At 38.8% G+C, this 27988-nt stretch overlaps 1 protein-coding gene across 2 annotated transcripts in view; it reads right to left on the bottom strand.

The window, feature by feature from the left end:
- LOC106091665 (bumetanide-sensitive sodium-(potassium)-chloride cotransporter) overlaps positions 1-27988 on the bottom strand; it is a 214958-nt gene that overhangs the window by 32491 nt on the left and 154479 nt on the right. Inside the window, exons 14-17 of one of the 2 annotated variants that reach the window (XM_013258268.2) lie at positions 20468-20962; positions 15233-15343; positions 14558-14777; positions 6666-6707 (exon numbers count right to left, since the gene is read on the bottom strand). In XM_013258268.2, the coding sequence (XP_013113722.2) occupies positions 6666-6707; positions 14558-14777; positions 15233-15343; positions 20468-20962 (868 nt within the window). The remainder of the gene's footprint in view (positions 1-6665; positions 6708-14557; positions 14778-15232; positions 15344-20467; positions 20963-27988) is intronic. The other variant, XM_013258271.2, reaches the window with a different exon arrangement.

Below are 27988 nucleotides of genomic sequence, written 5' to 3'. Positions count from 1 at the left end.
GGATAAGGATAAGGATAAGGATAAGGATAAGGATAAGGATAAGGATAAGGATAAGGATAAGGATAAGGATAAGGATAAGGATAAGGATAAGGATAAGGATAAGGATAAGGATAAGGATAAGGATAAGGATAAGGATAAGGATAAGGATAAGGATAAGGATATGGATATGGATAAGGATAAGGATAGCTACAGCGATAGCGATAGGATAGAATAGGATAGTGATAGGATTGGGATAGGGATAGCGATAGGGTAGGATAGATTAGGATAGTGATAGGATTGGGATAGGATAGAATAGGTATAGGTATAGGAATAAGATAGGGCAAGGGTAAGGGAAAGGGGTAGGGATAGGGATAGGGATAGGGCTAGGGATAGGGATAGGGATAGGGATAGGGATAGGGATAGGGATAGGGATAGGGATAGGGATAGGGATAGGGATAGGGATAGGGATAGGGATAGGGATAGGGATAGGGATAGGGATAGGGATAGGGATAGGGATAGGGATAGGGATAGGGATAGGGATAGGGATAGGGATAGGGATAGGGATAGGGATAGGGATAGGGATAGGGATAGGGATAGGGACAGGGATAGGGATAGGGATAGGGATAGGGATAGGGATAGGGATAGGGATAGGGATAGGGATAGGGATAGGGATAGGGATAGGGATAGGGATAGGGATAGGGATAGGGATAGGGATAGGGATAGGGATAGGGATAGGGATAGGGATAGGGATAGGGATAGGGATAGGGATAGGGATAGGGATAGGGATAGGGATAGGGATAGGGATAGGGATAGGGATAGGGATAGGGATAGGGATAGGGATAGGGATAGGGATAGGGATAGGGATAGGGATAGGGATAGGGATAGGGATAGGGATAGGGATAGGGATAGGGATAGGGATAGGGATAGGGATAGGGATAGGGATAGGGATAGGGATAGGGATAGGGATAGGGATAGGGATAGGGACAGGGATAGGGATAGGGATAAGGAAAAGGATAGGATTGGGGTAGGATAGCGAGTTTCAATAAAAATAATCGGAATTAATCACACTGCAAAATTCTTATCTGGTTAGAAAATTTAAAAAAATATCAAGTTTTTTTCCGCCTGTTAATGCGAAAGGGATAGGGATAGGGATAGGGATAGGGATAGGGATAGGGATAGGGATAGGGATAGGGATAGGGATAGGGATAGGGATAGGGATAGGGATAGGGATAGGGATAGGGATAGGGATAGGGATAGGGATAGGGATAGGGATAGGGATAGGGATAGGGATAGGGATAGGGATAGGGATAGGGATAGGGATAGGGATAGGGATAGGGATAGGGATAGGGATAGGGATAGGGATAGGGATAGGGATAGGGATAGGGATAGGGATAGGGATAGGGATAGGGATAGGGATAGGGATAGGGATAGGGATAGGGATAGGGATAGGGATAGGGATAGGGATAGGGATAGGGATAGGGATAGGGATAGGGATAGGGATAGGGATAGGGATAGGGATAGGGATAGGGATAGGGATAGGGATAGGGATAGGGATAGGGATAGGGATAGGGATAGGGATAGGGATAGGGATAGGGATAGGGATAGGGATAGGGATAGGGATAGGGATAGGGATAGGGATAGGGATAGGGATAGGGATAGGGATAGGGATAGGGATATGGATAGGGATAAGGAAAAGGATAGGATTGGGGTAGGATAGCGAGTTTCAATAAAAATAATCGGAATTAATCACACTGCAAAATTCTTATCTGGTTAGAAAATTTAAAAAAATATCAATTTTTTTTTCGCCTGTTAATGCGAAAGTCCTTTTATCTTATATAAAAAAATCAAATTGTGTTTGTTTGTTTGTTTGTTTGTTTGTTTGTTTGTTTGTTTGTTTGTTTGTTTGTTTGTTTGTTTGTTTGTTTGTTTGTTTGTTTGTTTGTTTGTTTGTTTGTTTGTTTGTTTGTTTGTTTGTTTGTTTGTTTGTTTGTTTGTTTGTTTGTTTGTTTGTTTGTTTGTTTGTTTGTTTGTTTGTTTGTTTGTTTGTTTGTTTGTTTGTTTGTTTGTTTGTTTGTTTGTTTGTTTGTTTGTTTGTTTGTTTGTTTGTTTGTTTTGAGATTTAAAAACGAATTTTTTTTTTTTTTTTTTTTTCAATTTCAATTTGAATTTTATTGAGTAACAAATTGTTTCCATACATAACAAATAATCCCCGCGAAGCCGTGGCTTGTATGCAGGTTTTATAAAAGACAATGTATAAAAAAATTAATTAACAAATTTGATTCTTAGTTCATATTTTACAATATTATTTAAATTTTTCGCTTCATTGCGAGTTTAAGAAAAATTGTTTAATATTTTTTCTTCTCTTAATTTTGTTTTGTAAGCTAAAAATTTCCATTGGCAAGGCGTTTAAAATGCTGGGTAATTGTACTTCAATCGAGTTCTTGCCATATTTGTTATTGAATCTTGGCGTTTTAAATCTTCCTTCAGCTCTTCTTCTCGTATTATGGGAGTGACTGATAGGCTCCAAAAAATTTGCGTCTTCGAATTCCTTGATTATTGTTGTTTTATAAATGTTCTTGATGGTCATTATATTTTGAATTTTCATGAACTCCTTTATTGTCTCTTCGGGTGTATTATAATTGATCTGATTTTGTCGGACGGAAGTGTATCTTTGGGTGAGAGTGGAGGCGTATTGTAAGTGATTGCGGGGTGAATTGGCTGATTTATTTTTCATTAATATTTTAATTAGCCTATCTTGAGACTTTTGTAGTGTATTGCAATGAGAAGAGTTTCCATATGCTGTAATGCCGTGACGTATGTAGGATTCCGCTAATGAGTAGTACGCCTGTTTGGTTACGTGTATTGGCGCACAATTATTTAGATGATAAAGCACATAGGAGACTTTTCTTAACTTTTTATTCAGGTTCAGAATATGTTCCTTCCAGTTAAAATTATGGTCAACCATAACTCCAAGGTATTTATATGTACCAACTACCTCGATTATTTTATCGCATGTATCATTTGCAAATGTTGTAGATAGTTGTTTCTTATGCAGGCAGTCATTGTTATGAAACTTTATGTTTATGTCTATGTTTATGTCACACGTTGGAATGTGAGGCTGTTTAATATGCATTAGCTTGGTTTTGTTCGCATTGATGATTAATCCATTGTCATGGCACCATTTTGTTATGTTGTAAAGCTCATTTTGCATATTCTCTACTGCTCTCTCCAAATCATTGTGCGCAACAATTATAGCCGTATCATCAGCATAGGCAAATATTTTGCTGCAGTTGGCTTGTCTAATCATTTCGTTTGCATATATTAGGTATAGTATGGGCCCGAGTTTTGATCCTTGAGGAACTCCATAATGCAAATCCTTCTCCTGGCTCAGATGTTCATCAATTTTGACTCTGTATTTTCTGCAGTACAAGTAGTTTTTGATCCATTCAAGGCAGTTTCCTCGTATGCCAACTCTTTCCAGTACATCAAGAAGTTTTGCATGTGATAAGGTGTCGAACGCTTTGCTAAAGTCAACAAATAGTACGAGGCAATGCATTTTTGTATCTAGACATTTATTTATATATGATGAAAAGTGACCCAGTAGTTGGTTAATATTTCGTCCTTTTTGGAAACCATATTGCTGCTTGCTTATAATCTTATATCTGCACAAAAAATCGTTCATCCTTCGTACAACAATTTCTTCCAGTACCTTTTCGATCACTGGTAGAATAGATATTGGTCGATAATTGTTATAGTCAGTTTTATTTCCATTTTTATATATAGGCCTTACAAGTGCAGTTTTAAACATATTGGGAATTACGTTTTCATTTAAACTGGAGTTTACAATGTTGGTTATTATTGGTGCAAATATTTCTGCATTTTTTCTAATATCCACCGGTCGAATCCCATCAAAGCCGGCTCCTTTATTGGAATTAATGTTTTTAATTATATTTAAAATTTCAGTTTCATTGGTTTGTTCCATAAAAATTGTATTTTGGGCTCTTATTACTTGAGAAAAGTTTGTTTTTATATCACAGTCATGAAGAATGTTTTGGACATTTGCTTTAAATTGTATAGCGAATTCTTCGGTAACTATTTTTAGGTCTATATTTTTGAAGTTTCTCTTTATGACTTCATCCACATTGTGAGTTTTTTTCCCGATAATTTCATTTATTAATGACCAGGTACCACGCATGTTTTTTCTATTTTTTATGAATTCCTTCATCCTGTATTCATTTTTGGCATTGTTTATCATTTGGTTAAGTTTGTTGTTGAATGATTTATATTCTCTTTCTTTTTCTAAATTGTTTCTGTTTTTTCTATGCCGTTGATAAAGTTTGTCTTTCATATCGCAACATTTCAAAATTTGGTCACTCAGCCATGGATAATTGTTTCTTTTTTTGATTTTTTTTGACATTTGGGTCGAGTTTGAATATATTTCTTTGAATTTGAGATACATATAATTTGATAACCTATTTTGGGGCCATGTGTTTGGGGGACGCCTCATCCTGCAAACTCCTCTTAAGTCTATGCCAATATGGGGTTTAAATAAATGGTATTTGAGATAAGAGCATGATGCTGAAATTTTTTCAGGGCCAAGTATCAGGGGGACCACCTCACCCCCGAAAACAGCACTAAATCAGACATCATGAGAATATCGGGCTGAAATGAAGTATTTTAAGAATGGAGTACACCTTACATCCAAACTTAAGTTCGTAGATCAATAGAGATTATATGGGATTCAGATAAAGGCACTTATATTGTTAAACTGTTTGTCAAGTTATCATGGTATATCACTAACAGATCTTTCATTGTCGAAAATAAATATTCCAAGGAAACTTTTGTTGCATATAAAGTAAAAGAAGGCGCAGCGGAGCGGGCCGGTCAGCTAGTTTTGTATAAAAATTTTGCCAAAATTATTTTTCATCAAGATTTTTTGAAAATTATTTTTCTGGTGGCACTCTTTTATTTTAATTTTCAAAATTTTTTCATGATTTTGCGAACATTTTTAGCTCGAAATAATATCCAATGCTTTCTATTCAATGAATAGCATAGCAAAGAATTTATAAAATTTGGGCAAGTGTGTGTTATCATTCAAAACATAATGGATCGTGATTTCTGATCCATCATGTATCTTCATCAACATCTTTGCCCAATTGATTAAAGTACCCTACATAGGCAAAGAGTACGGTGTAAAGCATGCCTTTGTTTCGAAACAGGCCCCAATAAGTCATCCAACTCCAACTAACCCAGCAAGCGAGAGAAAGCCTTACTTTTCACTTTTCCGATACAAACTAATCATCAATGTTAAGACTCTAACCCAGGATTTTTGTTTCGGTTATGGTAATGCCATTGTCAATAGACGTTCGAGCAGCTAAACCAACTTTCCGACCTATGTTGCAACCATTCGTGAAGTTCCAAAACTCAACGAAGACATCATGTTTAGAATTCATATGTTTAAGATTTCATAATAAATTCATCTCGGTAATAGCGCTAATAGGGCCATCCTTGGGTTACTGATTCTCAGTCGATCGGTATACTTGTCAAAGGGTCTATCTCTCTTCCTTCTGTGTGTTACAAACCAATGCACTAAGTTGTAATACCCTGTTACACAGTAGTGATGTAGGGTATACAAGTCTCCGATCATTGAGCCCGTCTCCAAATAGAAACAGACGAAAAAAAGAGAACAGATAGTCAACTAAGAACAACATATCTCAATTTGGTAAAAAATCTTTAAAGTCATTTCCTGGCCTTTGGTTCGGATATTTGTAGAGAGGACATAAACTTGTTTCAGTTTTCAATTAAAATGAATTTCATAAATCATTTTCACCTCTTCTTACGAGTATTGTTTAAGATTGTTCTCGAAACCGTCCAAAGGTAGTTTATTTAAAACCTTTGCATGACATTTGTTTTAATCCCGAAAACTCTTCAACATGCCATACCAGCAAGTCTTTACTTTCCTTTCCAAATAAAGGGTGATTTTTTTGAGGTTAGGATTTTCATGCATTAGTATTTGACAGATCACGTGGGATTTCAGACATGGTGTCAAAGAGAAAGATGCTCAGTATGCTTTGACATTTCATCATGAATAGACTTACTAACGAGCAACGCTTGCAAATCATTTTCAGTGAAATCATTTTCAGTGAATCGACAAATTTTGTTCAGCGATGAGGCTCATTTCTGGTTGAATGGCTACGTAAATAAGCAAAATTGCCGCATTTGGAGTGAAGAGCAACCAGAAGCCGTTCAAGAACTGCCCATGCATCCCGAAAAATGCACTGTTTGGTGTGGTTTGTACGCTGGTGGAATCATTGGACCGTATTTTTTCAAAGATGCTGTTGGACGCAACGTTACGGTGAATGAACACATTTCGAACCGAACACTGATTTTGGTAATAAAATTCAATGATTTGCAAGCGTTGCTCGTTAGTAAGTCTATTCATGATGAAATGTCAAAGCATACTGAGCATCTTTTTCTTTGACACCATGTCTGAAATCCCACGTGATCTGTCAAATACTAATGCATGAAAATCCTAACCTCAAAAAAATCACCCTTTACAAACAAACTTAAAAATTTACTTTTGTAATTTCTATGCATATATGCCGGAAAGACTTCCAAAAGGGGAAGCCTTTTACTTATTCATGACCAGGCGAAGAAGTTTTACAGAACTTAAAAAGTAAACTTACCTTTTTTAATTCCGTTTTTGTTGGTATTCATTGTAGCAGCATCTGTTTGTGGCATGTATGGAGGTAGCAAGTGCAGCGTGACAGGCGCATGGCAAGTGTGTTACGATGTTTTTTTTTTTGAGTTTTAATAAAATTTGTGCCATTTTATATGGATAATACAAATTACATAGTTTATTTTTTTTTTGCGTCATTCACATATGTACAGGTGTTGCAGGTAGTTGTAGTGGTGGTGGTGGTAGTAGTTGGGGATTAAATAAATTATTAAAAAAAAAAATCATGCAAAAATATTGGAAACTTATCTAAGATATTTCCAATAAAATTTTTTGTAACCAAATATACATTTTAATCAAAGGACATGCAAACTTTTGCATAAGGAATACAAATTATTGATTTTTTAAAATATGTGATTAAACGAATCGAACTTTACCATATATAATAGTAAAAAAGTTAAAATTCAGCTAACATTTACACTTTGACAAAATTGACAGGTCGTGCCGAACTTTGGCTACCCACCACTATGGATATATTAATCATCCGACTTCATTAAAACTCAACCACCAAATCCATAGTTATATCTAAATAGGGTCTGGTCTGGATCATATTTGATGTAGTTGCCGAGAACTCATATACAAGTCACAGTTTAAGCGAATTCAGGCAATAAATCCCCTTTTTATGGCATTGAGATCATTAATCGACAGATCGGTCTATATGGCAGTTATATCTAGATATCGTCCGATCCGGACCACATTTCAGTCAGATGTTGGGAGGCCTAAAACTACTCACTGTTTCAAATTTCAGCAAATTCGGTTAAAATAAAAAGCTTTTATGGGCTTCAGACCCTTAATCGGGAGATCGGTATATATGGCAGTTATATCTAAATATAGTCTGATCAAAACCATATTTAGGTCAGATGTCGGGAGGCACAAGTAAACTCACTATTTAAAATTTTGGCGAAATCGGGTAATAAATTAAACTTTTATGGGCATTAGACCCTTTATCGGCAGATCGGTCTATATGACAGCTGTATCTAAATATAGTCCGATCTCAACCATATTTAGGTCAAATGTTTGAAGGCTTAAGCTAACTCACTGTTCCAAATTTCAGGGAAATCGTGCAATATATACGCCTTTTATGGGCCAAAAACCTTAAATCGAGAGATCGGTGTATATGGCAGCTATATTCGAATCTGGACCGATCTAGACCAAATTGAAAAAGGACATCGAAGGGCCTAACATAACTCACTGTCCCAAATTTTACCAAAATCGGACAATAAATGCACCTTTTATGGGCCCAAAACCTTAAATCGAGAGATCGGTCAGTATAGCAGCTATATTCAAATCTGGGCCGATCTGCGCCAAATTCAAGAAGAGTATCGAAGGGGTTAGCATAACTCACTGTCCCAAATTTCGGCGTCATCGGGCAATAAATACGCCTTTTATAGGACAAAAACCTTGAATTTAGAGATCGGTGAATATGTCAACTATATCCAAATCTGGACCGATCCGTGCCATATTGCAGAAGGATATCGTGGGGCCTAACATAACTCACTGTTCCAAATTTCGGCGATATCGGGCAATAAATACGCCTTTTATGGGCCAAAACCGTAAATCGAGAGATCGGTATATATGGCAGCTATATTCGAATCTGGACCGATCTGCGCCAAATTCAAGGAGAGTATCGAAGGGTTTAGCATAACTCACTGTCCCAAATTTCGGCGATATCGGGAAATAAATACGCCTTTTATGGGTCAAAAACCTTGAATTTAGAGATCGGTGAATATGGCAGCTATATCCAAATCTGGACCGATCCGTGCCATATTGCAGAAGGATATCGTGGGGCCTAACATAACTCACTGTTCCAAATTTCGGCGACATCGGGCAATAAATACGCCTTTTATGGGCACAAAACCTTAAATCGAGGGATCGGTCTATATGGCAGCTTTATCCAAAACTGGACCGATCTGTTCCATATTGAAGAAGTATTTTGAGGGGCTCAACACAACTCACTGTCTCAAATTTTGACAAAATCAGACAATAAATGCGCCTTTATGGGCCCAAAACCTTAAATCGAGAGATCGGTCTATATGGCAGCTATATCCAAATCAGGACCGATCTGGGCCAAGTTGTAGAAAACTGTCGAAGAGCTTAACACAACTCACTGTCCCAAATTTCGGCGACATCGGACAATAAATGCGTTTTTAATGGGTCCAAAACCTTAAATCGAGAAATCGGTCTATATGGCAGCTATATTTAAATCTGAACCGATCTGGGCCAAATGGAAGAAAGATGTCGAGTGGCCTAACACAACTCACTGTGCTAAATTTCAGCTGAATCGGATTATAAATGTGGCTTTTATAGTTCTAAGACCCTAAATCGGGGGATCGGTCTATATGGTAGCTATATAAAAATCTGATCCGATCTGGGCTAAATTAAAGAGGGCTGATGAATGGCCTAATACAACTCACTGTCCCAAATTTCAGCAAAATTGGATAATAAATGTGGCTTTTATGGGTCTAAGACCCTAAATTGGGGGATCTGTCTATATGGAGGCTACATCAATATATAGTCCGATATAGCCCATATTCGAACTTAACCTGCTTATGGACAAAAAAGGAGTCTGTGCAAATTTTCAGCTCAATATCTCTATTTTTAAAGACTGTAGAGTGATTTCAACAGACAGTTGGACCGACGGACGGACATGGTCTTAGATTTTTACCCTGATCAAGAATATATATACCTTGTAGGGTCCGAAATGGATATTTCGATGTGTTGCAAACGAAATGACAAAATGAGTATACCCCTATCCTTCAGTGGTGAGTATAAAATGGTTATTGGAACGACAAGAAGAAGAAATCCCTATGGATTTTGTATATGTTTGAATTGCGCCTCCTAGAGGCTACAGAAGTATATTCGGGAAATGGATTTATATGGAAGCTATATCAGGTTTTGGGACGAATTCGGGTAGTTTTTAGTACATCTATTGAAGGTAATAAAAAAGTTCTCATGCTAAATTTTAGCCAAATTGGGTAATAGTTTCGCCCTCTACAGGCTCTAGAAGTATATTCCTGAGATCAGTTTACATGGCAGCTTTACCTTAACGTGCACCGATTTGACCCATTTATAATTCCATTCGACCTACATTAATTCGAAGCAAAATTTCAGGCGCCTGGCTTTGCTCCTTCGAAAGTTTGCGTGCTTTCGACAACCGATGGACATACGGACGGACATCGGCTAGATCGACTTAAAATGTCATAACGATCAGGTCTTAGACGAGGTGTTGCAAACGAAACCACGAAATTAGTATACCTTCATCCTATGGTGGAAGGTATACAAATTTTCGGTGGTTGTTTTCTAATGCTGGCGACATTTGTGAGGTACCAAGCCTTGCATAGAAGCCAATCAATAGATATATTGGGTTGCCTAAAAAGTAATTGCGGATTTTTTAAAAGAAAGTAAATGCATTTTTAATAAAAATTAGAATGAACTTTAATCAAATATACTTTTTTACACCTTTTTTCAAACAGCTGATAACTGACAGAAGAAAGAATGCAATTACAGAGTCACAAGCTGTGAAAAAATTTGTCAATGCCGACTATATGAAAAATCCGCAATTACTTTTTGGGCAACCCAATAGCTCTCATAAAAATCGATCCATTTCAATTTCCCAAGGATGATGAAATTTTACACACATCTCCTAAAAAATTTGCTTTGCTTATTAAAAGTAGCATAAAAGAACATTCTATCTGCTCAAAGATTACCAACATGTTTCATCTCTCTTCTGCTCACTGTGGGGCGGACAAACAGATCATCAAATGGATGTGTCTATAAAGATAACAACAATTTTAATCGAAACCTTTTCCAATTTTGCCTGCTTGACATCGAAAACCAAACCACTCACTTATTATGCCAAAGTATTTGGATGGGCTATAACAAAGATTATAAAACCAACAACGCTGCGTTACTGATAAAAATAAGGAATTTGTGTAACAACTCGGCTTATTTTATCTCCCATATATTTACTGACGAGTATGCACACCATAGTTTATTTCTTTACGATACATTAGGCAACCATAAATGCCAAACAAATTGAAAGGAAAAGAGATGGAAGCCAATATTCTTAGTATTTTAACTTTAACAAAAATCTAAATCAAGTCTTTTTATACCCTCCACCATAGGATGGGGGTATACTAATTTCGTCATTCTGTTTGTAACTACTCGAAATATTTCATGTCGATCTAGCCATGTCCGTCCGTCTGTCCGTCCGTCTGTCCGTTCGTCTGTCCGTCCGTCTGTCCGTCCGTCTGTCCGTCCGTCTGTCCGTCCGTCCATCCATCCGTCCGTCCGTCTGTCTGTCTGTCCGTCCGTCTGTCCGACCGTCTGTCTGTCCGTCCGTCCGTCTGTCTGTCGAAAGCACGCTAACTTTCGAAGGAGTAAAGCTAGCCCCTTGAAATGTTGAACAAATACTTTTAATTAGAATTGGTCGGTTGGGATTGTAAATGTTTTGATATAGCTGGCACATAAACCGATCTTGGGTCTTGACTTCTTGATCCTCTAGAGGGCGCAATTCTAATCCGATTGAAATGAAATCTTGCATGACGTGTTTTGTTATGACATCCAACAACTCTGCCAAGTATGGTTGAAATCGGTCCATTACCTGATATAGCTGCCATATAAACCGATCTTGGGTCTTGACTTCTTGAGCCTCTAGAGGGCGCAATTCTCGTCCGATTTGACTGAAATTTTGCACACAACTGCGCTAAATTTGGTTCAAATCGGCCCGTGTTTTGATAATGCTGCCATATAACCGATCTTGAGTCTTGACTTCTTGAGCCTCTAGAGGGCGCCATTCTTGTCCGATTTAAGTGAAATTTAACACTTAGTGTTTTGGTATCACTGCCTAAAACTGTGTCAAATATGGTTTCAATTGGTCCATAGCCTAATATAGCTGCCATATAAACGGATCTGGGATTTTGATTTCTTGAGCTTCTAGAGGGCGCAATTCTAATCCGATTTGGCTGAAACTTTGCAAGAAGTGGTTTGTTATGACTTCCAACAACTGTGTTAAATATGGTCTTAGTTGGTCTATAGCCTGATATAGCTGCCATATAAACCGATCTGGGATCTTGACTTCTTGAGCCTCTAGAGGTCGCAATTATTATCCGATTTGCCTGAAATTTTGTACAGCGACTTCTCTCGTGACCTTCAACATTCGTGTAAACTATGGTCCGAATCGATCTATAGCCCGATATAGCTCCCCTATAAACCGATCTCCCTATTGTACTTCTTGGGCCCCTAAAGAACGCAATTTTTATTCGAATTGGCTGAAATTTTTCAATTCTTTTATTTTATCATATGTTGGCCTAAAAAGAGATACCGCGCATAGAACTCGACAAATGCGATCCATGGTTGAGGGTATATAAGATTCGGTCCGGCCGAACTTGGCACGCTTTTACTTGTTTTTGTTTTTTTGCCAATAGTTTCAACTTATTTAATGCACTGATAAACAGGCCTTATTCTGCTAGGGGATTACAATAAACAACAGCCAACAGTTTTGTACCCCCCACCGACGGAAAAAGGTATTAGCATATTTCTTATTCTGTTTGCAACACATGAAAATAGCAATTTCCGATTCCACAAAGTAGATTTATTTTTAGGCATTGTAAAATTCTTACTGCTAAAATCAAGCAACAATCTTCAAAAAAAAAAAACAATAATGAAATTTCTTACATGTCCTACCGATTGACAGGGGTCATTCCGTTTGCAAAACTTTGATATAACCGAAGCTACATATATAGAAAGGGTGATTTTATTTGAATTAAGTTTTTCGGGGTGGCAACACTGAATGACAATTGTGTCCAAAAGTAATCTGTGAAAGTGAAAAGTGTTCAGTATACTCTGCCATTTCAGCATGAAGAACCTCAAAAACCACCAACGATTGCAAATCTTTGAAATTTATTGAACAATTTTGTGCTTTGTGACAACAGAACGATGGAAAGTCCACTGTTTAATGTTTATGGTCTGACAACACATCTATCCATCTTTCTTCAAAAACGACCGAGGAAGAAACCTAACCGTCAACGGCAGTTGTGCAAAAACTGAACCTTACCAATAGGTCATTGAACCAGAGTCGCAGGCAGCAATTACATGAAGTTTGTTTTTATAGCCACCACCATAGAATGGTGGTGGGTCCGTCCGTCCGTCAGCTATATCCAAATCTGAACCGATATGGGCCAAATTGATAAAGGATGTCGAAGGGCCTAACACAACTCACTGTCCCAAATTTCAGCAAAATCGGACAATAAATACGCCTTTTATGTCCCCAAAACTTAAAACCGAGAGATCGGTCTATATGGCAGCTATATCCAATTCTGAACCGATCAGGGCCAAATTGAAGAAGGATGTTGAAGGGCCTAACACAACTCACTGTTCCAATTTTCAGCAACATCGGGTAATAAATGTGGCTTTTATGGGCCCAAGACCCTAAATTGGAGGATCGGTCTATATGGCAGATATATCCAAATCTGAACCGATCAGGGCCAAATTGAAGAAGGATGTTGAAGGGTCTAACACAACTCACTGTTCCAATCTTCAGCAACATCGGGTAATAAATGTGGCTTTTATGGGCCCAAGGCCCTAAATCGGAGGATCGGTCTATATGGCAGCTATATCCAAATCTGAACCGATCTGGGCCAAATTGAAGAAATATGTCAAGGGGCTTAACCTAACTCACTGTCCTAAATTTCAGCAAAATCGGATAATAAATGCACCTTTTATGTCCCCAAAACCTAAAACTGAGAGATCGGTCTATATGGCAGCTATATCCAAATCTAGGCCGATCTGTGCCATATTGCAGAACTATGTCAAGGGGCTTAACGTAACTCACTGTCCTAAATTTCAGCAAAATCGGATAATAAATGTGGCTTTTATGGGCCTAAGACCCTAAATCGGCGGATCGGTCTATATGGCAGCTATATCCAAATCTGAACCGATCAGGGCCAAATTGAAGAAGGATGTTGAAGGGTCTAACACAACTCACTGTTCCAATCTTCAGCAACATCGGGTAATAAATGTGGCTTTTATGGGCCCAAGGCCCTAAATCGGAGGATCGGTCTATATGGCAGCTATATCCAAATCTGAACCGATCTGGGCCAAATTGAAGAAATATGTCAAGGGGCTTAACCTAACTCACTGTCCTAAATTTCAGCAAAATCGGATAATAAATGCACCTTTTATGTCCCCAAAACCTAAAACTGAGAGATCGGTCTATATGGCAGCTATATCCAAATCTAGGCCGATCTGTGCCATATTGCAGAACTATGTCAAGGGGCTTAACGTAACTCACTGTCCTAAATTTCAGCAAAATCGGATAATAAATGTGGCTTTTATGGGCCTAAGACCCTAAATCGGCGGATCGGTCTATATGGCAGCTATATCCAAATCTGGACCGATCAGGGCCAAATTAACGAAGAATATCGAAGACCGTAACACAACTCACTGTACCAAATTTTGGCAAAATCGGATAATAAATGTGGCTTTTATGGGCCTAAGACCCTAAATCGGCGAATCGGTCTATATGAAGGCTATATCAAGATATAGTCCGATGTAGCCCATCTTTACTGTTTTTATATAAATCGCATACATATCGCATATATGCATACCTCACAGGGCCAGCGTCACTTAAAGCACACAAAAAAAGAATGCCGCTTTTGTTTTACACCAGTAGACAAATAATTTGTATTCCTTATGCAAGCGAATTTGATCGAAAAATAAACAAAATTACCAACATTATCGGCTGCTTCTGGTGTCCAGGGGATACTTGAATTCAAAGCCATTTTGAAGTTGTTTCGAATTCAAGTCTCCCCCTTCGCTTGGAGATGTGTGGCATTGGCTTACCTTGGGATACATTGCGACTCAACGAATCCATGCTGCCGCTCAAACCATTCTGTGCGGTACGTTCTACTGAGTTGAGGTCGGCAGAGCTTTCGTTGGGCTGCAAGGTACGTGGCACATCCAACATATTCCGCTGGGCACTGCTCTCGTCGCCCAATATTTGCGAACAATCCAAACCATTTGGAACACGTAGTATAGCCACGGAAAAGTACATGTCCAGAGCCTTGAAAGTGAGACAAATGTTAATAAATTCAATTTTAAGCTCACGCAGCAAAATGACTGACTGACTGAGTGACTAGTCATGGCTTAGATTGCTTCTACACAATGACCATGGAGTAATAAAAGCGACATGAAGAAGATGAAAAAACAAATTCCCAAAGGTGAAGCATATAAAAAACACAATCATCAGCTACACAGGGTGAGTCCCTGTGGTAGTTATAAAATATGCAACATTTGAGACTGTAAATATGGGGCATTTCGGTACAAAAATTTGTCTCGATCTGGAATCGAGACAAATTTTTCACTTCACTTTTGCCTCCCCTTTGTTTTGTGTAATGCCCCATATTTAGGTTAACAAAACGTTCACGTTTTCCAGAAAACACACATAGTCATTGCAAGCTTCCACTCACATGTCATGCATGATTTTAGTCCCTTACCCTTACTTACGCACTTACTTACCTTGTGTATAATGTTAAAGTATTGCGTTAAATCCTTGTGCTCACAGGACTGCCAATCCGTTTTGTAGCCCATTAATACAATATTGGGTTTCAGTTTTCCAATACCGGAAGCCTGTATGAAAATAGTCAAGGAAAAATGAGAGCAATATGAGAATAAAATTTAACATTAATCAAATGATGGAAAGACAGCACAGAAAGGAGAGGCCAAGGATGCTAGGACCATGACTAGTAGCCAAATTGAGGCCAGCTCACTGCCATGAATTTAAGATTTTCCCACAACTCATCATAGACCGGTAATTGACTACAATGGGTTGTATTTCAAATCAAGTTTAACCACATGAGTGGTTGGATTTTCTTGAATAAAAAATAACCACAAAACCCCTTACATGTCCCACTTCATGTTATGATATTGTAAAATTTGAAGGATATACTTGTAATAAAAAAAAAACAACGTAGTCAAGTCACAATCACTTTTATAGTAGCTACAAAAATATAATAAATGAAAAATATAATAAAAAAAAAACAAGAGCGTTCTAAGTTCGGCCGGGCCGAATCTTATATACCCTCCACCATGGATCGCATTTGTCGAGTTCTATGCGCGGTATCTCTTTTTAGGCAAACAAAGAATATCGAATACGAACTGTTTTGCTATTTGAGCAATATCAAGTTATAGTCCGATACGGACCATAAATGAATCCTGAACATTGTAGAAGTCATTGTGTAATATTTCAGTTCATTCGGATAAAAATTGCGCCCTCTAGAGGCTCAAGAAGTCAAAATCCCAGATAGGTTTAAATGGCAGCTATATCACATTATGTACCGATTTGCGCCATACTTAGCAAAGTTATGGGAAATCATAACAGAACATCTAATGCAAAATTTCATACAAATCGGACGAGAATTGCGCCCTCTAGAGGCTCAAGAAGTCAAAACCCAAAATCGGTTTATATGGCAGCTATATCAAACCATGGACCAATTTGGCCCATTGACAATCCCAATCGACCTACACTAATAAAAAGTATTGGTGCAAAATTTCAAGCGGCTAGCTTTACTGCTTCGAAAGTTAGCGTGCTTTCGACAGACAGACGAACGGACGGACATAGCTACTACGACGACTATGGGGTCTTAGACGCATATTTCGAGGTGTTGAAAACAGAATGACGAAATTAGTATACCCCCATTCTATGGTAGAGGGTATAAAAACAAATGAGATGGCATTAAACATTGAAGAGATGGCATGACATTTGAAAAAAAAAAAGATTTTGATGAAAATAATTCATTCTGTTGTTAAATTCCAATATTCATCATAGGCTCCAATAGCGGCCTAACCTATGAATTCTGTTAGGCTTGGTCATTGATTTCATCTATTTTGCATTAATCTCCCTAAGAACACAAATAGGGGCTGATTAACCGAATACCACAAATATGAAAGGTTTTTATTGATTAGAGAAAAGAAAATGCCAGACATACAGGTGAATGAGACACAATAAGAAACACACCATTAAATGGCGTTTCCGTTCTTGGTTAGGCCACCATCATCGGCGCTATTGTGTTTTCTGCCGGCCTCCCGTCTGCCGGCCCTAAGTTTTAGCTTTTGCTTTTTTTTCTGGTATATAAGCTTAGAATACACCAGGGAATTCCTATGGAATCTTTGACTAACACAAGAAACGAACAACTGCGGTACAATGCTGTACAACATCTGCTCATGTGTCAATTTTCAATCTAGTGACCTTCAATCTATTTTTGGCTGAGCTCGTGTCAATCTAGCATCAATGTGATTGGTTCATTTCCACCAAAATGCCAGTGAACACCAATAGCTGTTTCTTTTTATATCCTCCACCATAGGATAGGGGTATAATAATTTCGTCATTTCGTTTGTAACAACTCGAAATATGCATCTAAGATCCTGACTTGATCGTCATAACATTTTTAGTCGATCTAGCCATGTCCGTCCGTCCGTCCATATGTCTGACGAAAGCAGTCTAACCTTTGAAGGAGTAAAACTAGGCGCTTCAAATTTTGCAAAATTGTTCTTATTGACGGTTGGGATTGCAAATGAGCCAAGTCGGTCCATATTTCGATATAACTGTCATATAAACCAATCTGGGATCTTGAGCCTCTAGAGCGCGCAATTCTTATTCGATTTGGCTGAAATTTTGCACAAAGTGTTTTGTTATGACATCAAACAACTGTGCTAAGTATGTTTCAAATCGGTCCATAACCTGATATAACTGTCATATAAACCGATCTGGGATCTTGACTTCTTGAGCCAGTAGAGGGCGCAATTCTTATTCGTTTTGGCTGAAATTTCGCACAAAGTGTTTTGTTATGACTTCCAATAACTGTGTAAAGTATGGTTCAAATCGGTCCATAATCTGATATAGCTGCCATGTAAACCGATCTGGGATCTTGACTTCTGGAGCCTCTAGAGGGCGCAAATATTATACGATTAGGTTGAAATTTTGTGCAACGGCTTCCACCATGACCTTCAATATACTAATCTATTATGGTCTGAATCGGTCTGTAGCCTGTTACAGCTCCCATAAAAACCGATCTACTGATTTTATTTCTTGAGCCCCTTAAGGCCGCAACTCTTATTGGAATTGGCTGAAATTTTACACAATGACTTCTACCATGTTCTTCAACATTCAATCCAATTATATTCCGAATTGGACCATAACTTGATATAGCTCCAATAGCATAGCTATTTTTTTCCTTTATCTTTTGTTTGCCTAAAAGGAGATGACGGGAAAAGAATTCGACAAATGCGATCCATGGTGGAGGGTATAAAAGATTCGGCCTGGCCGAACTCTACTTGCTTTTGCTTGTTTTCTACTACGTCGTTGTTTTCGTTTATATTCTTAGTCGCCACGGCATTCTTTGTTCACCTAGAGATATTCGTCCTTCGAAAAACAATTCATCAAAATCCAAATTTAGCACTAATGGCTCCAAATGTCGATTGGATTTGTGAAAGAGCATACACGGTATACGCTTAAACATGGTTTAGGTTAGAATAGATTTAGGCCGTAAGCCAGTGATGAGGCTGTTATGCGCTTTAACAGTTTAAACGAGTTCTGTGCACTTCTCGTCTTTCTTAATCCTCTTCCATTCTGTGTCATATCCAAATCGGTTCAGATGTGTATATAGCGTCCTTATTAAGTGGTCCTTCGACTTGACTTCTTGAGCTCCTAGAAGCTGCAATTACAAAAGCGATTTAGCTGAAATTTTTTCCGTTACGACTTTCAACAATCGTTCCAAGTACGGTCTGAATCGGCCCACATAAACCGATCTCCCGATTTGACATCTTGAGCCCCTAAACGCCGCAGTTGTTTCCGACTGAGCTGACATTTAGCACGTAGGGTTCTGTTTTGACTTCCAACAATGGTGAAATGAATGGTTCAAATCGATGTAAAACCTGGCATAGCTCCTATATAAACCGTTCTCCTGATTTGACATCTCAAGCCCTTGGAAACCTCAATTTTTATGCGGTGGAGCCTGTGTTCTGTTATGACTTCCAACAATCGTGTTACGTACGGTCCAAATCCTTTGTGTAAACTTTTAGCAGAATCCATGTTGGTGGGTTCCCCAGATACGACCCGGCCGAACTTAGGATGCGTTTACTTGCTATGGAATTGAGACCCTAAATTGGAAGATAGGTCTATAAGGCATTTTTGAACAATATTTGGGTGTGATGATTAAAGGCTTAAAAAATCTCACTGTTTCATCTTTCAGCGAAATCGGGCAATAAATGCAGCTTTTATGGTCTCAAGACCCTTAATCGGCAAATCGCTCTTTATGACAGCTATATCTGAATATAGACCGCGCTGAACCATATTTGAGTCAGATATAGGGAGGCTTTAATCAACTCAAAAATTTTTTTTTATGGGCTTAAGACCCTAAATCAATTCGGAGGCCCTGTAGCGCAGAGGTTAGCATGTCCGCCTATGACGCTAAAAGCCTGGGTTCGAATCCTGGCGAGACCATCAGAAAAAATTTTCGGTGCTGGTTTTCCCTTCCTAATGCTGCCAACATTTGTGAGGTACTATGCCATATAAAACTTCTCTCCAAAGAGGTGTCGCACGCCGTTCGGACTCGGCTATAAAAGGGAGGCCCCTTATCATTGAGCTTAAATTTGAATCGGACTGCTCTCATTGATATGTGAGCAGTTTGCCCCTGTTCCTGTTCATGGGCAAAATTTGCAATTTTGTTTGACCCTAAATCAACAGATGTCTATATGAAAGCTATAACAAAATATGGTCCGTTCTGAATCATATTTAAAACGGATGTCGGGAGGCTTAAAACAATTCCCTGTTTCTGATTTCATCGAAATCGGATAATAAATGCGCCTGTTACGGGCCTAAGACCCTAAACCGACCTATATGTAAATATGGTCCAATATGGGCCATATTCGGTTTAAATATTGGGCCCCTAGTACAACTTCCTGTTTCAAATTTTTGCGAAATCGGACAAAAAATGCGGCTTTTACAGGCTTAATACCCAAAATTGCCAGATTTTTAAAGACTGTGGCGTGATTACAGCTGACGCACACAAACACCGATGGACGGACAGACACACAGACATGGTTATCCCCTTAGAATTTTTCGTCAATCAGAAATATTGGAAATGGATATTTCGATGTGTTGCCAACGGAATGACAAAATCAATAAACCCCCTATCCTATGGTGGTGGGTATAATAATAAATAATGCCTCTAACCAATCTCTGGCAACTCCATATGGAGATTGCCTAACCAGTTACACATCAAAAGAACTTCTCTGCCTCCTGCATTGCAATCAGAATTCGCCTCATTCGCAATGAGATGATGGAAACGCAAGGCATGGCAATAAATGTCAAACATGCCGGAAGTTGCTAAAGTCTGCTGTGCAGTCCCAACTGTTATGGGACACAATTCATTTCATGGCTGTAAATCATCTCCCACATAGGGACATAAAAACCATGAACTTGCACATTTTCTTTAGCCCATAGACAAAATGACCTCTGTCGAGGATTTCGGGGCAAGAAAGAAAAAAAAAAATAAATCAGGCCAAATTTCCGTTTTCTTAGGAAGCGAGCTGACACACACTCAAGTGTTTTATCCATTTTTCATTTTTCCCCCATGAAAGTCAGTTCTCCGCTCCTTGTTTGCCTTTGCATATAAAATTCCCATTGAAAAGGGGTTAAATTAGCCAAAACCGCCATTAGTTCCAAAACATTAAAACAAAAACACAAAAACAAACCTGCATTAAAGCACGCGAGCCAGATTCAAAATCTTCACCATCCACCAGAGAGTAGAAGCCTTTGACACGATGCCGACGGAACCAATTGGTGGCACGTTCTTGCAGATAGTTGCGATAACGTTGTGAACTGCTGCCGGAGCTACTGCCACGCAATACGTGACCGCACACCATCAGAGACAGATTCTTGGTGAGCATGTAGGCAAAGTCCACCAGCACTGGACGGGTGTTGGGCAAGCCACACAGCACCAGGATTTGGGGGCGATAATTTTTGACGTGTTCCTCGACATTGTTTAACTGTTGCACAGAGAGCAGGGCATTTTTATAAGTTTGGGCCTGAGTGGTTGAGCCCCAGTTAACGTCGGGCTTGCGATAAGCCACGATTAAGTACAAGGCCAATACCACGGCGAATGTGATCAAGGCAGTGGCCCAGGATATTAAGAACATGACAGCAACACAAAGTATGGCACCCACGAGACTCAGCCACATGTTGTAATACTGTAAGAAAGAGAGAAGAAAACGATGTAAAAACACTAGAATACAAATACAAATAACTGTATATAAAGGGTGATTTCTTAAGAGCTATAGGAAAGTTTAACAAAAAAAAACCCATAAAATTGAATCGATAGGTTAGGTTAGGTAAGAGTGGCAGGCCTTTACAGACTCGCTTAGACAATTTTAAGTCCATTGTGATACCACAGTGGCGACAGACCAAGGCTTCGGGCGGGAATCGAACCCACGACCCCTGCACTGGTTATCCATGCACGCTACCAACTCGGCTATCGGGGCACCCTTTTCTTGGATCGATAGTACGGTCCATATATAATGTTTGCAGATTCTTTCATGCAAATGTTGACCGTGAAGAAGTACGCTCCAATGATGCCACCAGCCCATAAACCTCACCAAACTGTGAGGGATGCTTTGGTAGCTCTTGCAATGATTCTGGCTGATCTTCACTCCAAAATCGACAATTCCGCTTATTTATGTAACCACTGTGCTAAAAATGAACCGCGTCGTAATATGGAAAAAGCGTGCGATGAACTTTCTTAACAGAGCACGCTTTTTGATAATAAAATTCAAAAATTTGCCAGCATTGTTTGTTTGTAAGACGATTCATAGGACCCACATATAGTTCAGATCGGACTATATTTAGGTATAGCTGCCGATAAACCGATCTCCCGATCAGGGGTCCGAAGACTATAAAAGCTTTATTTTTTGAAACAGTGAGTAGTTTAAAGCCACCCGCTATCCGACCCAAATATGGTTCAGATCGAACTATATTTAGATATAGCTGCCATATAAACCGATCTCCCGATTAAGGGTCTAAAGTCCATAAAAGCCTTATTATACCCTCCACGAGTAGTTACCCTGTTTGTAACTACTCGAAATATTCGTCTGAGACCCCATAAAGTATATATATTCTTGATCGTCCTGACATTTTATATCGATCTAGCCATGTCCGTCCGTCGGTCTGTCGAAATCACGCAAACACTCGAAGGAGTAAAGCTAGACGCTTGAAATTTTGCACAAATACTTCTTATTAGTGTAGGTCGGTTGGTATTGTAAATGGTCCATGTTTTGATATAGCTGCCATATAAACCGATCTTGGGTCTTGACTTCTTGAGCCTCTAGAGTGCGCAATTCTTATCCGATTTGAATGAATTTTGGTACGACGTGTTTTATTATGATATCCAACAACTGTGCCAAGTATGGTTCAAATCGGTTCATAACCTGATATAGCTGTCATATAAACCGATCTGGGATCTTGACTTCTTGAGCCTGTAGAGGTCGCAATTATTATCCGATTTGCCTGAAATTTTGTACGACGGATTCTCTCATGACCATCAATATACGTATTTATTATGGTCTGAATCGGTCTATAGCCCGTTACAGCTCCCATATAAATCGATCTCTCTATTTTACTTCTTGAGCCCCCAAAGGGCGCAATTCTTATTCGAATTGGCTGACATATTATACATATAATTTAATTGTGGTCCAAACCGGACCATATCTTGATATCGCTCTAATAGCAGAGCAAATCTTTTTTTATATCCTGTTTTGCCTAAGAAGAGATGCCGGGAAAAGAACTCGACAAATGCGATCCATAATGGAGGGTATATAAGATTCGGCCCGGCCGAACCTAGCACGCTTTTACTTGTTTTTTAACCGATTTCGCTGAAATTTGAAACAGTTTTGCAGTTTTAGGCCACCCGCTACCCGACCCAAATATGGTAAACATCGGACTGTATTTAGGTGTAACTACCATATAGACCGATCTCCAGATAAAGGGTCTAAAACCCATAAAAGCTTTATTAGCTCTTATGTTGAAATTCTTGTTTTTGTGAACAACCAAACATTTGGACTTACTTGGATTTAGCAACAAACCATTTGCAGTCGCCCAGTCATGAACGCGACGTAGCTCCGCGTTCAGTTTACTTAGGCAGTCGTCTACATTGTCCACAAAGCCGCTTTGAAAAATCTGCACGTCATTAACATACATCATAATCTGACCGTTTGCTAGTTGACGAGGCAAGTCGTTCCGCATATAGTGTAAAAAGAAGTGGACCTATAATCGAGCCTTGCGGAACCCCCTTAGGTACGAACAAGAGGTTGGATAATATATTCCCTGCTCATACAGACTGCCGTCTATCGCTCAGATACGACATAATCAGACTCGTTGCCGTTGAAGGGAAGTTAAAAAAATTCTGTAGTTTCATGTACGGTGTCGATAGCTTGTACGGTGTCGATAGCTTTGGAGTGATCCAAAAGAACCAGAATGCCAATTTTGTTCTCATCAATGTCATTTCTGATCGATTCAGCCACTTCAACCAATGCAGCAATGCAACTCATTAATCGAACGTAAGCCGGACTGTCTTTCTGACAACAGCGACTCTTGGTGAGGATATACCGACGTCTGTCCATGATGGATTTTCTCGAAAACCTTAGAGAGATGGCATAGAATTGATATCGGCCGATAATCAACGTTGGATTTGGGAATGGGGATAATCGTTGCATGCTTCCAAATAATAGGATACACACTGGAGCTCAAAATTGAATTTGATTAGGTTAGGTTGAAAAGAGGGTGCAGATATTAATCCGCCCCATGACACTATGGACATACATCTAAGCCAGTAATCGGCTTGTTGTTGAATTAAAGAGGTACGTAAAGTACGGTGGAAGTAACATTCGTACAAATCTCGTATCAACTCCGTCCAAGCCAATTGCATATGACTTAACACGGACAAAACTCTCATAAACTTCCTCATGGCTAACGCATTAAAACTCAAAAGGACTGCGGGCATCAAAAACGAAAGCCGGCCTATCATTATCACTGTAAAATTGCGTGTCCGTTTGTATATCGGATATGCTTACGAAGGTCCTGCCCATCATTATCACTGTAAAATTGGGTGTCCTTTTGTATATCGGGTATGCTTACGATTAGATTCCCATGGTATCGAGTGTTTGACTTGTCATGTATCACCTTCCACTTACTCTTCGAGACCACTGCGCAATCAAATCTTGAAGTATAATTTTAGGCGCATTAATAAAACCGTTAACTTTCCTACTGGCTTCACGGAATTCAGCTTTCAGCTCTGGAGACTTGAAACGTTTCCATATATGTACTGTAAGCCAAGTCCCTGTCACCGATAAGCACCTTGATTCTTGAATTGAACCATGGCTTTGTTGTGGCCGAAGCCCTTGTAATACGTATTGGAACTGTTGCATCATAGATATGCGTAAAATGTTAGTCGTCATGAAAGCCGTCTGCTGATTGAGACAGTTAAAAGTGTAAATATGTCATCCCAGTTCACCTGGTAGACCATACCAACTAAATGTTCATAATTCAAATTACCGTAGTCACGATAAGACATGTCCTCCTCTTCCTCCCGCAAATCAAAATCGTAAGCGAGATAAATCAGATCATGCTTAGAGAAACATGGAACAGAAATCTGATCATACAATTATATCTTCAAAGAATTATTGATAAAGAACAAATCTAAGAGTGTATTGACGGTTGAAGCGAAACGTATGGGGTTTGTATTAATGGTGACGAATAGGCCAAGTGTCAACATAGCATCAGTCAGAGTTATAGATTCAAGGATGTTTGAGTTAAAGTCCCCAGTGATTATAACATCAGTATAAGCCAGTGTTCGGGACTCCAGTACAACCTGAAGCCCATGTATGTCAATCGTATTATGCGGAAGATAGATTCAACCAACTAAAACTTTGAGTGCAAAAGTTATCCAATTTTCACCGGTTTGTGTCGAAAAGGAGTTTTCATATATACCCGAGGTGGTGGGTTTCCAAAGTTCGGCCCGGCCAAACTTAATGCCTTTTTACTTGGTTTTACCTGCTTTTACCGAATTTTGCTACATAATCTACACCTATGCTAATGTACACCTATGCCCTCCAATTTAAGTTCATTTCCCAAGATTTTTTACTGTTTTGGTTTTTTTTGTTCCATTGTCGAATCGTTGAAAAAGAAAACTAATTGCACATGAAGCTTCACAACAATTTTCGAATTTCTTGTTATATTTAATTTAACATGAAATATAACAACAATTAAAAATTTATTTAAAGTAAATATTTTACATGAGTATACGTAGAACTCAAAAATCAACTAACGAGAAAAGGGTGGCAGATGGAGAGATCGTACGCAGCCCTGAGCATATATTTGTATGAAAATAAATGAACCATGTGGTTTAACCCGCATCATCCTGAAACTTTTTGGCAAATTTTTATTTTAAAATGACTTATTTTTCGAACATAAACTAAACCAAAATTGAAAGAACCCAAACTTGTTTGAAAGATGCACTTCTCACCTGTCCAAAACATAAAATTTTAGTTCATAATGTCAAACAGTTGCAATTTAATAGCTAAAATACTATAAAAGCTACTGTGGCCATATGGCAACGCCAGGGCTATACGGGTTAATGTTTCGTTCACAGCATGAAAATTCATTGCACACCCCTTAATGTTCTGTGTGTGAAGATACCAGCAAAGGTTCGCAGTAGTCAGCTGCCACAAACCTCTAGTTCAGTAAGTAACGCTTAGTAGTCACATGACATCAGTACTTGGTTACGCAGTCAATATGTGGTACAGCATATCTTTCCTCAACTTACTGTAAGATATCAATGAGGGACTTGTAATAAGTTTTGCGCCCCTACAAAACCTAATGCAACATTGTTTCCGATTTGATTAGTTCCTGCTTAATCTACTAAATACTAAACACAAGTAAAACGAGTAGAGCAACATCTCAAGATTTTTATACTCTCGACCATAGGATGGGGGTATACTTATTTCGTCATTCTGTTTGTAACTTCTCGAAATATTCGTTTCAGACCCCATAATGTATACATTTGTTGCCCAAAAAGTAATTGCGGATTTTTTAAAAAAAAAGTAAATGCATTTTTAATAAAACTTAGAATGAACTTTAATCAAATATACTTTTTTTACACTTTTTTTCTAAAGCAGTAGAAAGAATGCAATTACAGAGTCACAAGCTGTAAAAAAATTTGTCAACGCCGACCATATGAAAAATCCAATCCAGTCCAAAAGCAATTACTTTTTGGGCAACCCAATATATTCTTGATCGTCCTGGCATTTTATGTCGATCAAGCCATGTCCGTCCATCTGTCTATCGAAAGCACGCTAAATTACGAAGGAACAAAGCTAGCCGCTTGAAATTTTGCACAAATACTTCTTATTGGTGTAGGTCCGTTGAGATTGTAAATGGGCCATATAGGTCAATAACCTGATACAGCTGCCATATAAACTGATCTGGGGTCTTGACTTCTTGAGCCTCTAGAGGGCGCAATTCTTATCCGATTTGAATGAATTTTTGCACGACGTGTTCCGTTACGATATCCAACAATTGTGCCAAGTATGGTTCAAATCGGTCCATAACCTGATATAGCTGCTATATGAACCGATCTTGGGTCTTGACTTCTTGAGCCTCTGGAGGGCGCAATTCTCATCCGATTTGACTGAAATCTTGCACGTGGTGTTTTGGTATCACTTCCAACAACTGCGCTAAGTACAGTTTAAATCGGTCCATGTTTTGATACAGCTGCCATATAAACCGATCTTGGGTCTTGACTGCTTAAACCTCTAGAGGGCGCAACTATTATCCGATTGGAATGAAATTTTACACGACATGTTTTGTTATGTTATCCAACAATTGTCCCAAGTATGGCTCAAATAGGTCCATAACCTGATATAGCTGCCATATAAACCGATCTTGGGTCTTGAATTCTTGAGCCTCTAGAGGGCGTAATTATTATCCGATTTGAATGAATTTTTGCACGAAGTATTTTGTTATGATATTCAACAAACTGTGCCAAGTATGGTTAAAATCGGTTGATAACCTGATATAGCTGCCATATAAACCAATCTGGGATCTTGACTTCTTGAGCCTCTAGAGGGCGCAATTCCTATTCGATATGGCTGAAAATTTGCATGACGTATTTTATTCTTACTTCCAACAACTGTGTCAAATAACGTTCAAATCGGTTCATAACCTGATATAGCTGCCATATAAACCGATCTGGGATCTTGACTTCTTGAGCCTCTAGGGGGCGTAATTATTATCCGATTTGGCTGAAATTTTGCACGTCGTGTTTTGTCATGACTTTAAACAACTATTCCAAGTATTGTTCAAATCGGTTGATAACCTGATATAGCTGCCATATAAACCAATCTGGGATCTTGACTTCTTGAGCCTCTAGGGGGCGTAATTATTATCCGATTTGAATGAAATTTTGCACGTCGTGTTTTGTCATGACTTTAAACAACTATTTCAAGCAGGGTTCAAATCGGTTCATAACCTGATATACCTGTCATATAAACCGATCTTGGGTCTTGATTTCTTGAGCCTCTAGAAGGCGTAATGATTATCCGATTTGAATGAAATTTTGCAAGACGTGTTTTGTTATAATATCCAACAACTGTGCTCAGTATGTATGGCTCAAATCGGTTCATAACCTGATATAGCTGTCATATAAACAGATCTGGGGGCTGGACTTCTTGAGCTTCTAAAGGGCGCAATTCCTATTCGATATGGCAGAAATTTTGCATGACGTATTTTATTCTTACTTCCAACAACTGTGTCAAATAAGGTTCAAATCGTTTCATAACCTGATATAGTTGCCATATAAACCGATCTGGGATCTTGACTTCTTGAGCCTCTAGAGGGCGCAATTATTATCCGATTTAGCTGAAATTTTGTACAACGGCTTCTCTCATGACCTTTAACATACGTGTCGAATATGGCATGAATCGGTTTATAGCCTACTACAGCTCCTTTATAAACTGATCTCCCTATTTTACTTCTTCAGCCTCTAAAGTGCGCAATTCTTACTAGATTTGGCTGAAATTTTACACAAGACTCCTACTATGGTCACTAATATTCCGTTCAATTATGGTACGAAAAGAACCATAACTTGATATTGTTCCAATAACATAGCAATTCCTTTCTTTGATCTTTCGTTTGCCTAAAAAGAGATAGCGTGGCAAGAGCTCGAC

The sequence above is a fragment of the Stomoxys calcitrans genome, chromosome 1 (assembly GCF_963082655.1).
Source record: "Stomoxys calcitrans chromosome 1, idStoCalc2.1, whole genome shotgun sequence".
Taxonomy (NCBI): Eukaryota; Metazoa; Arthropoda; class Insecta; order Diptera; family Muscidae; genus Stomoxys; species Stomoxys calcitrans.
The sequence above is the reverse complement of the archived record's forward strand: the minus strand, read 5'-3'. Positions and strand labels throughout refer to the sequence as shown.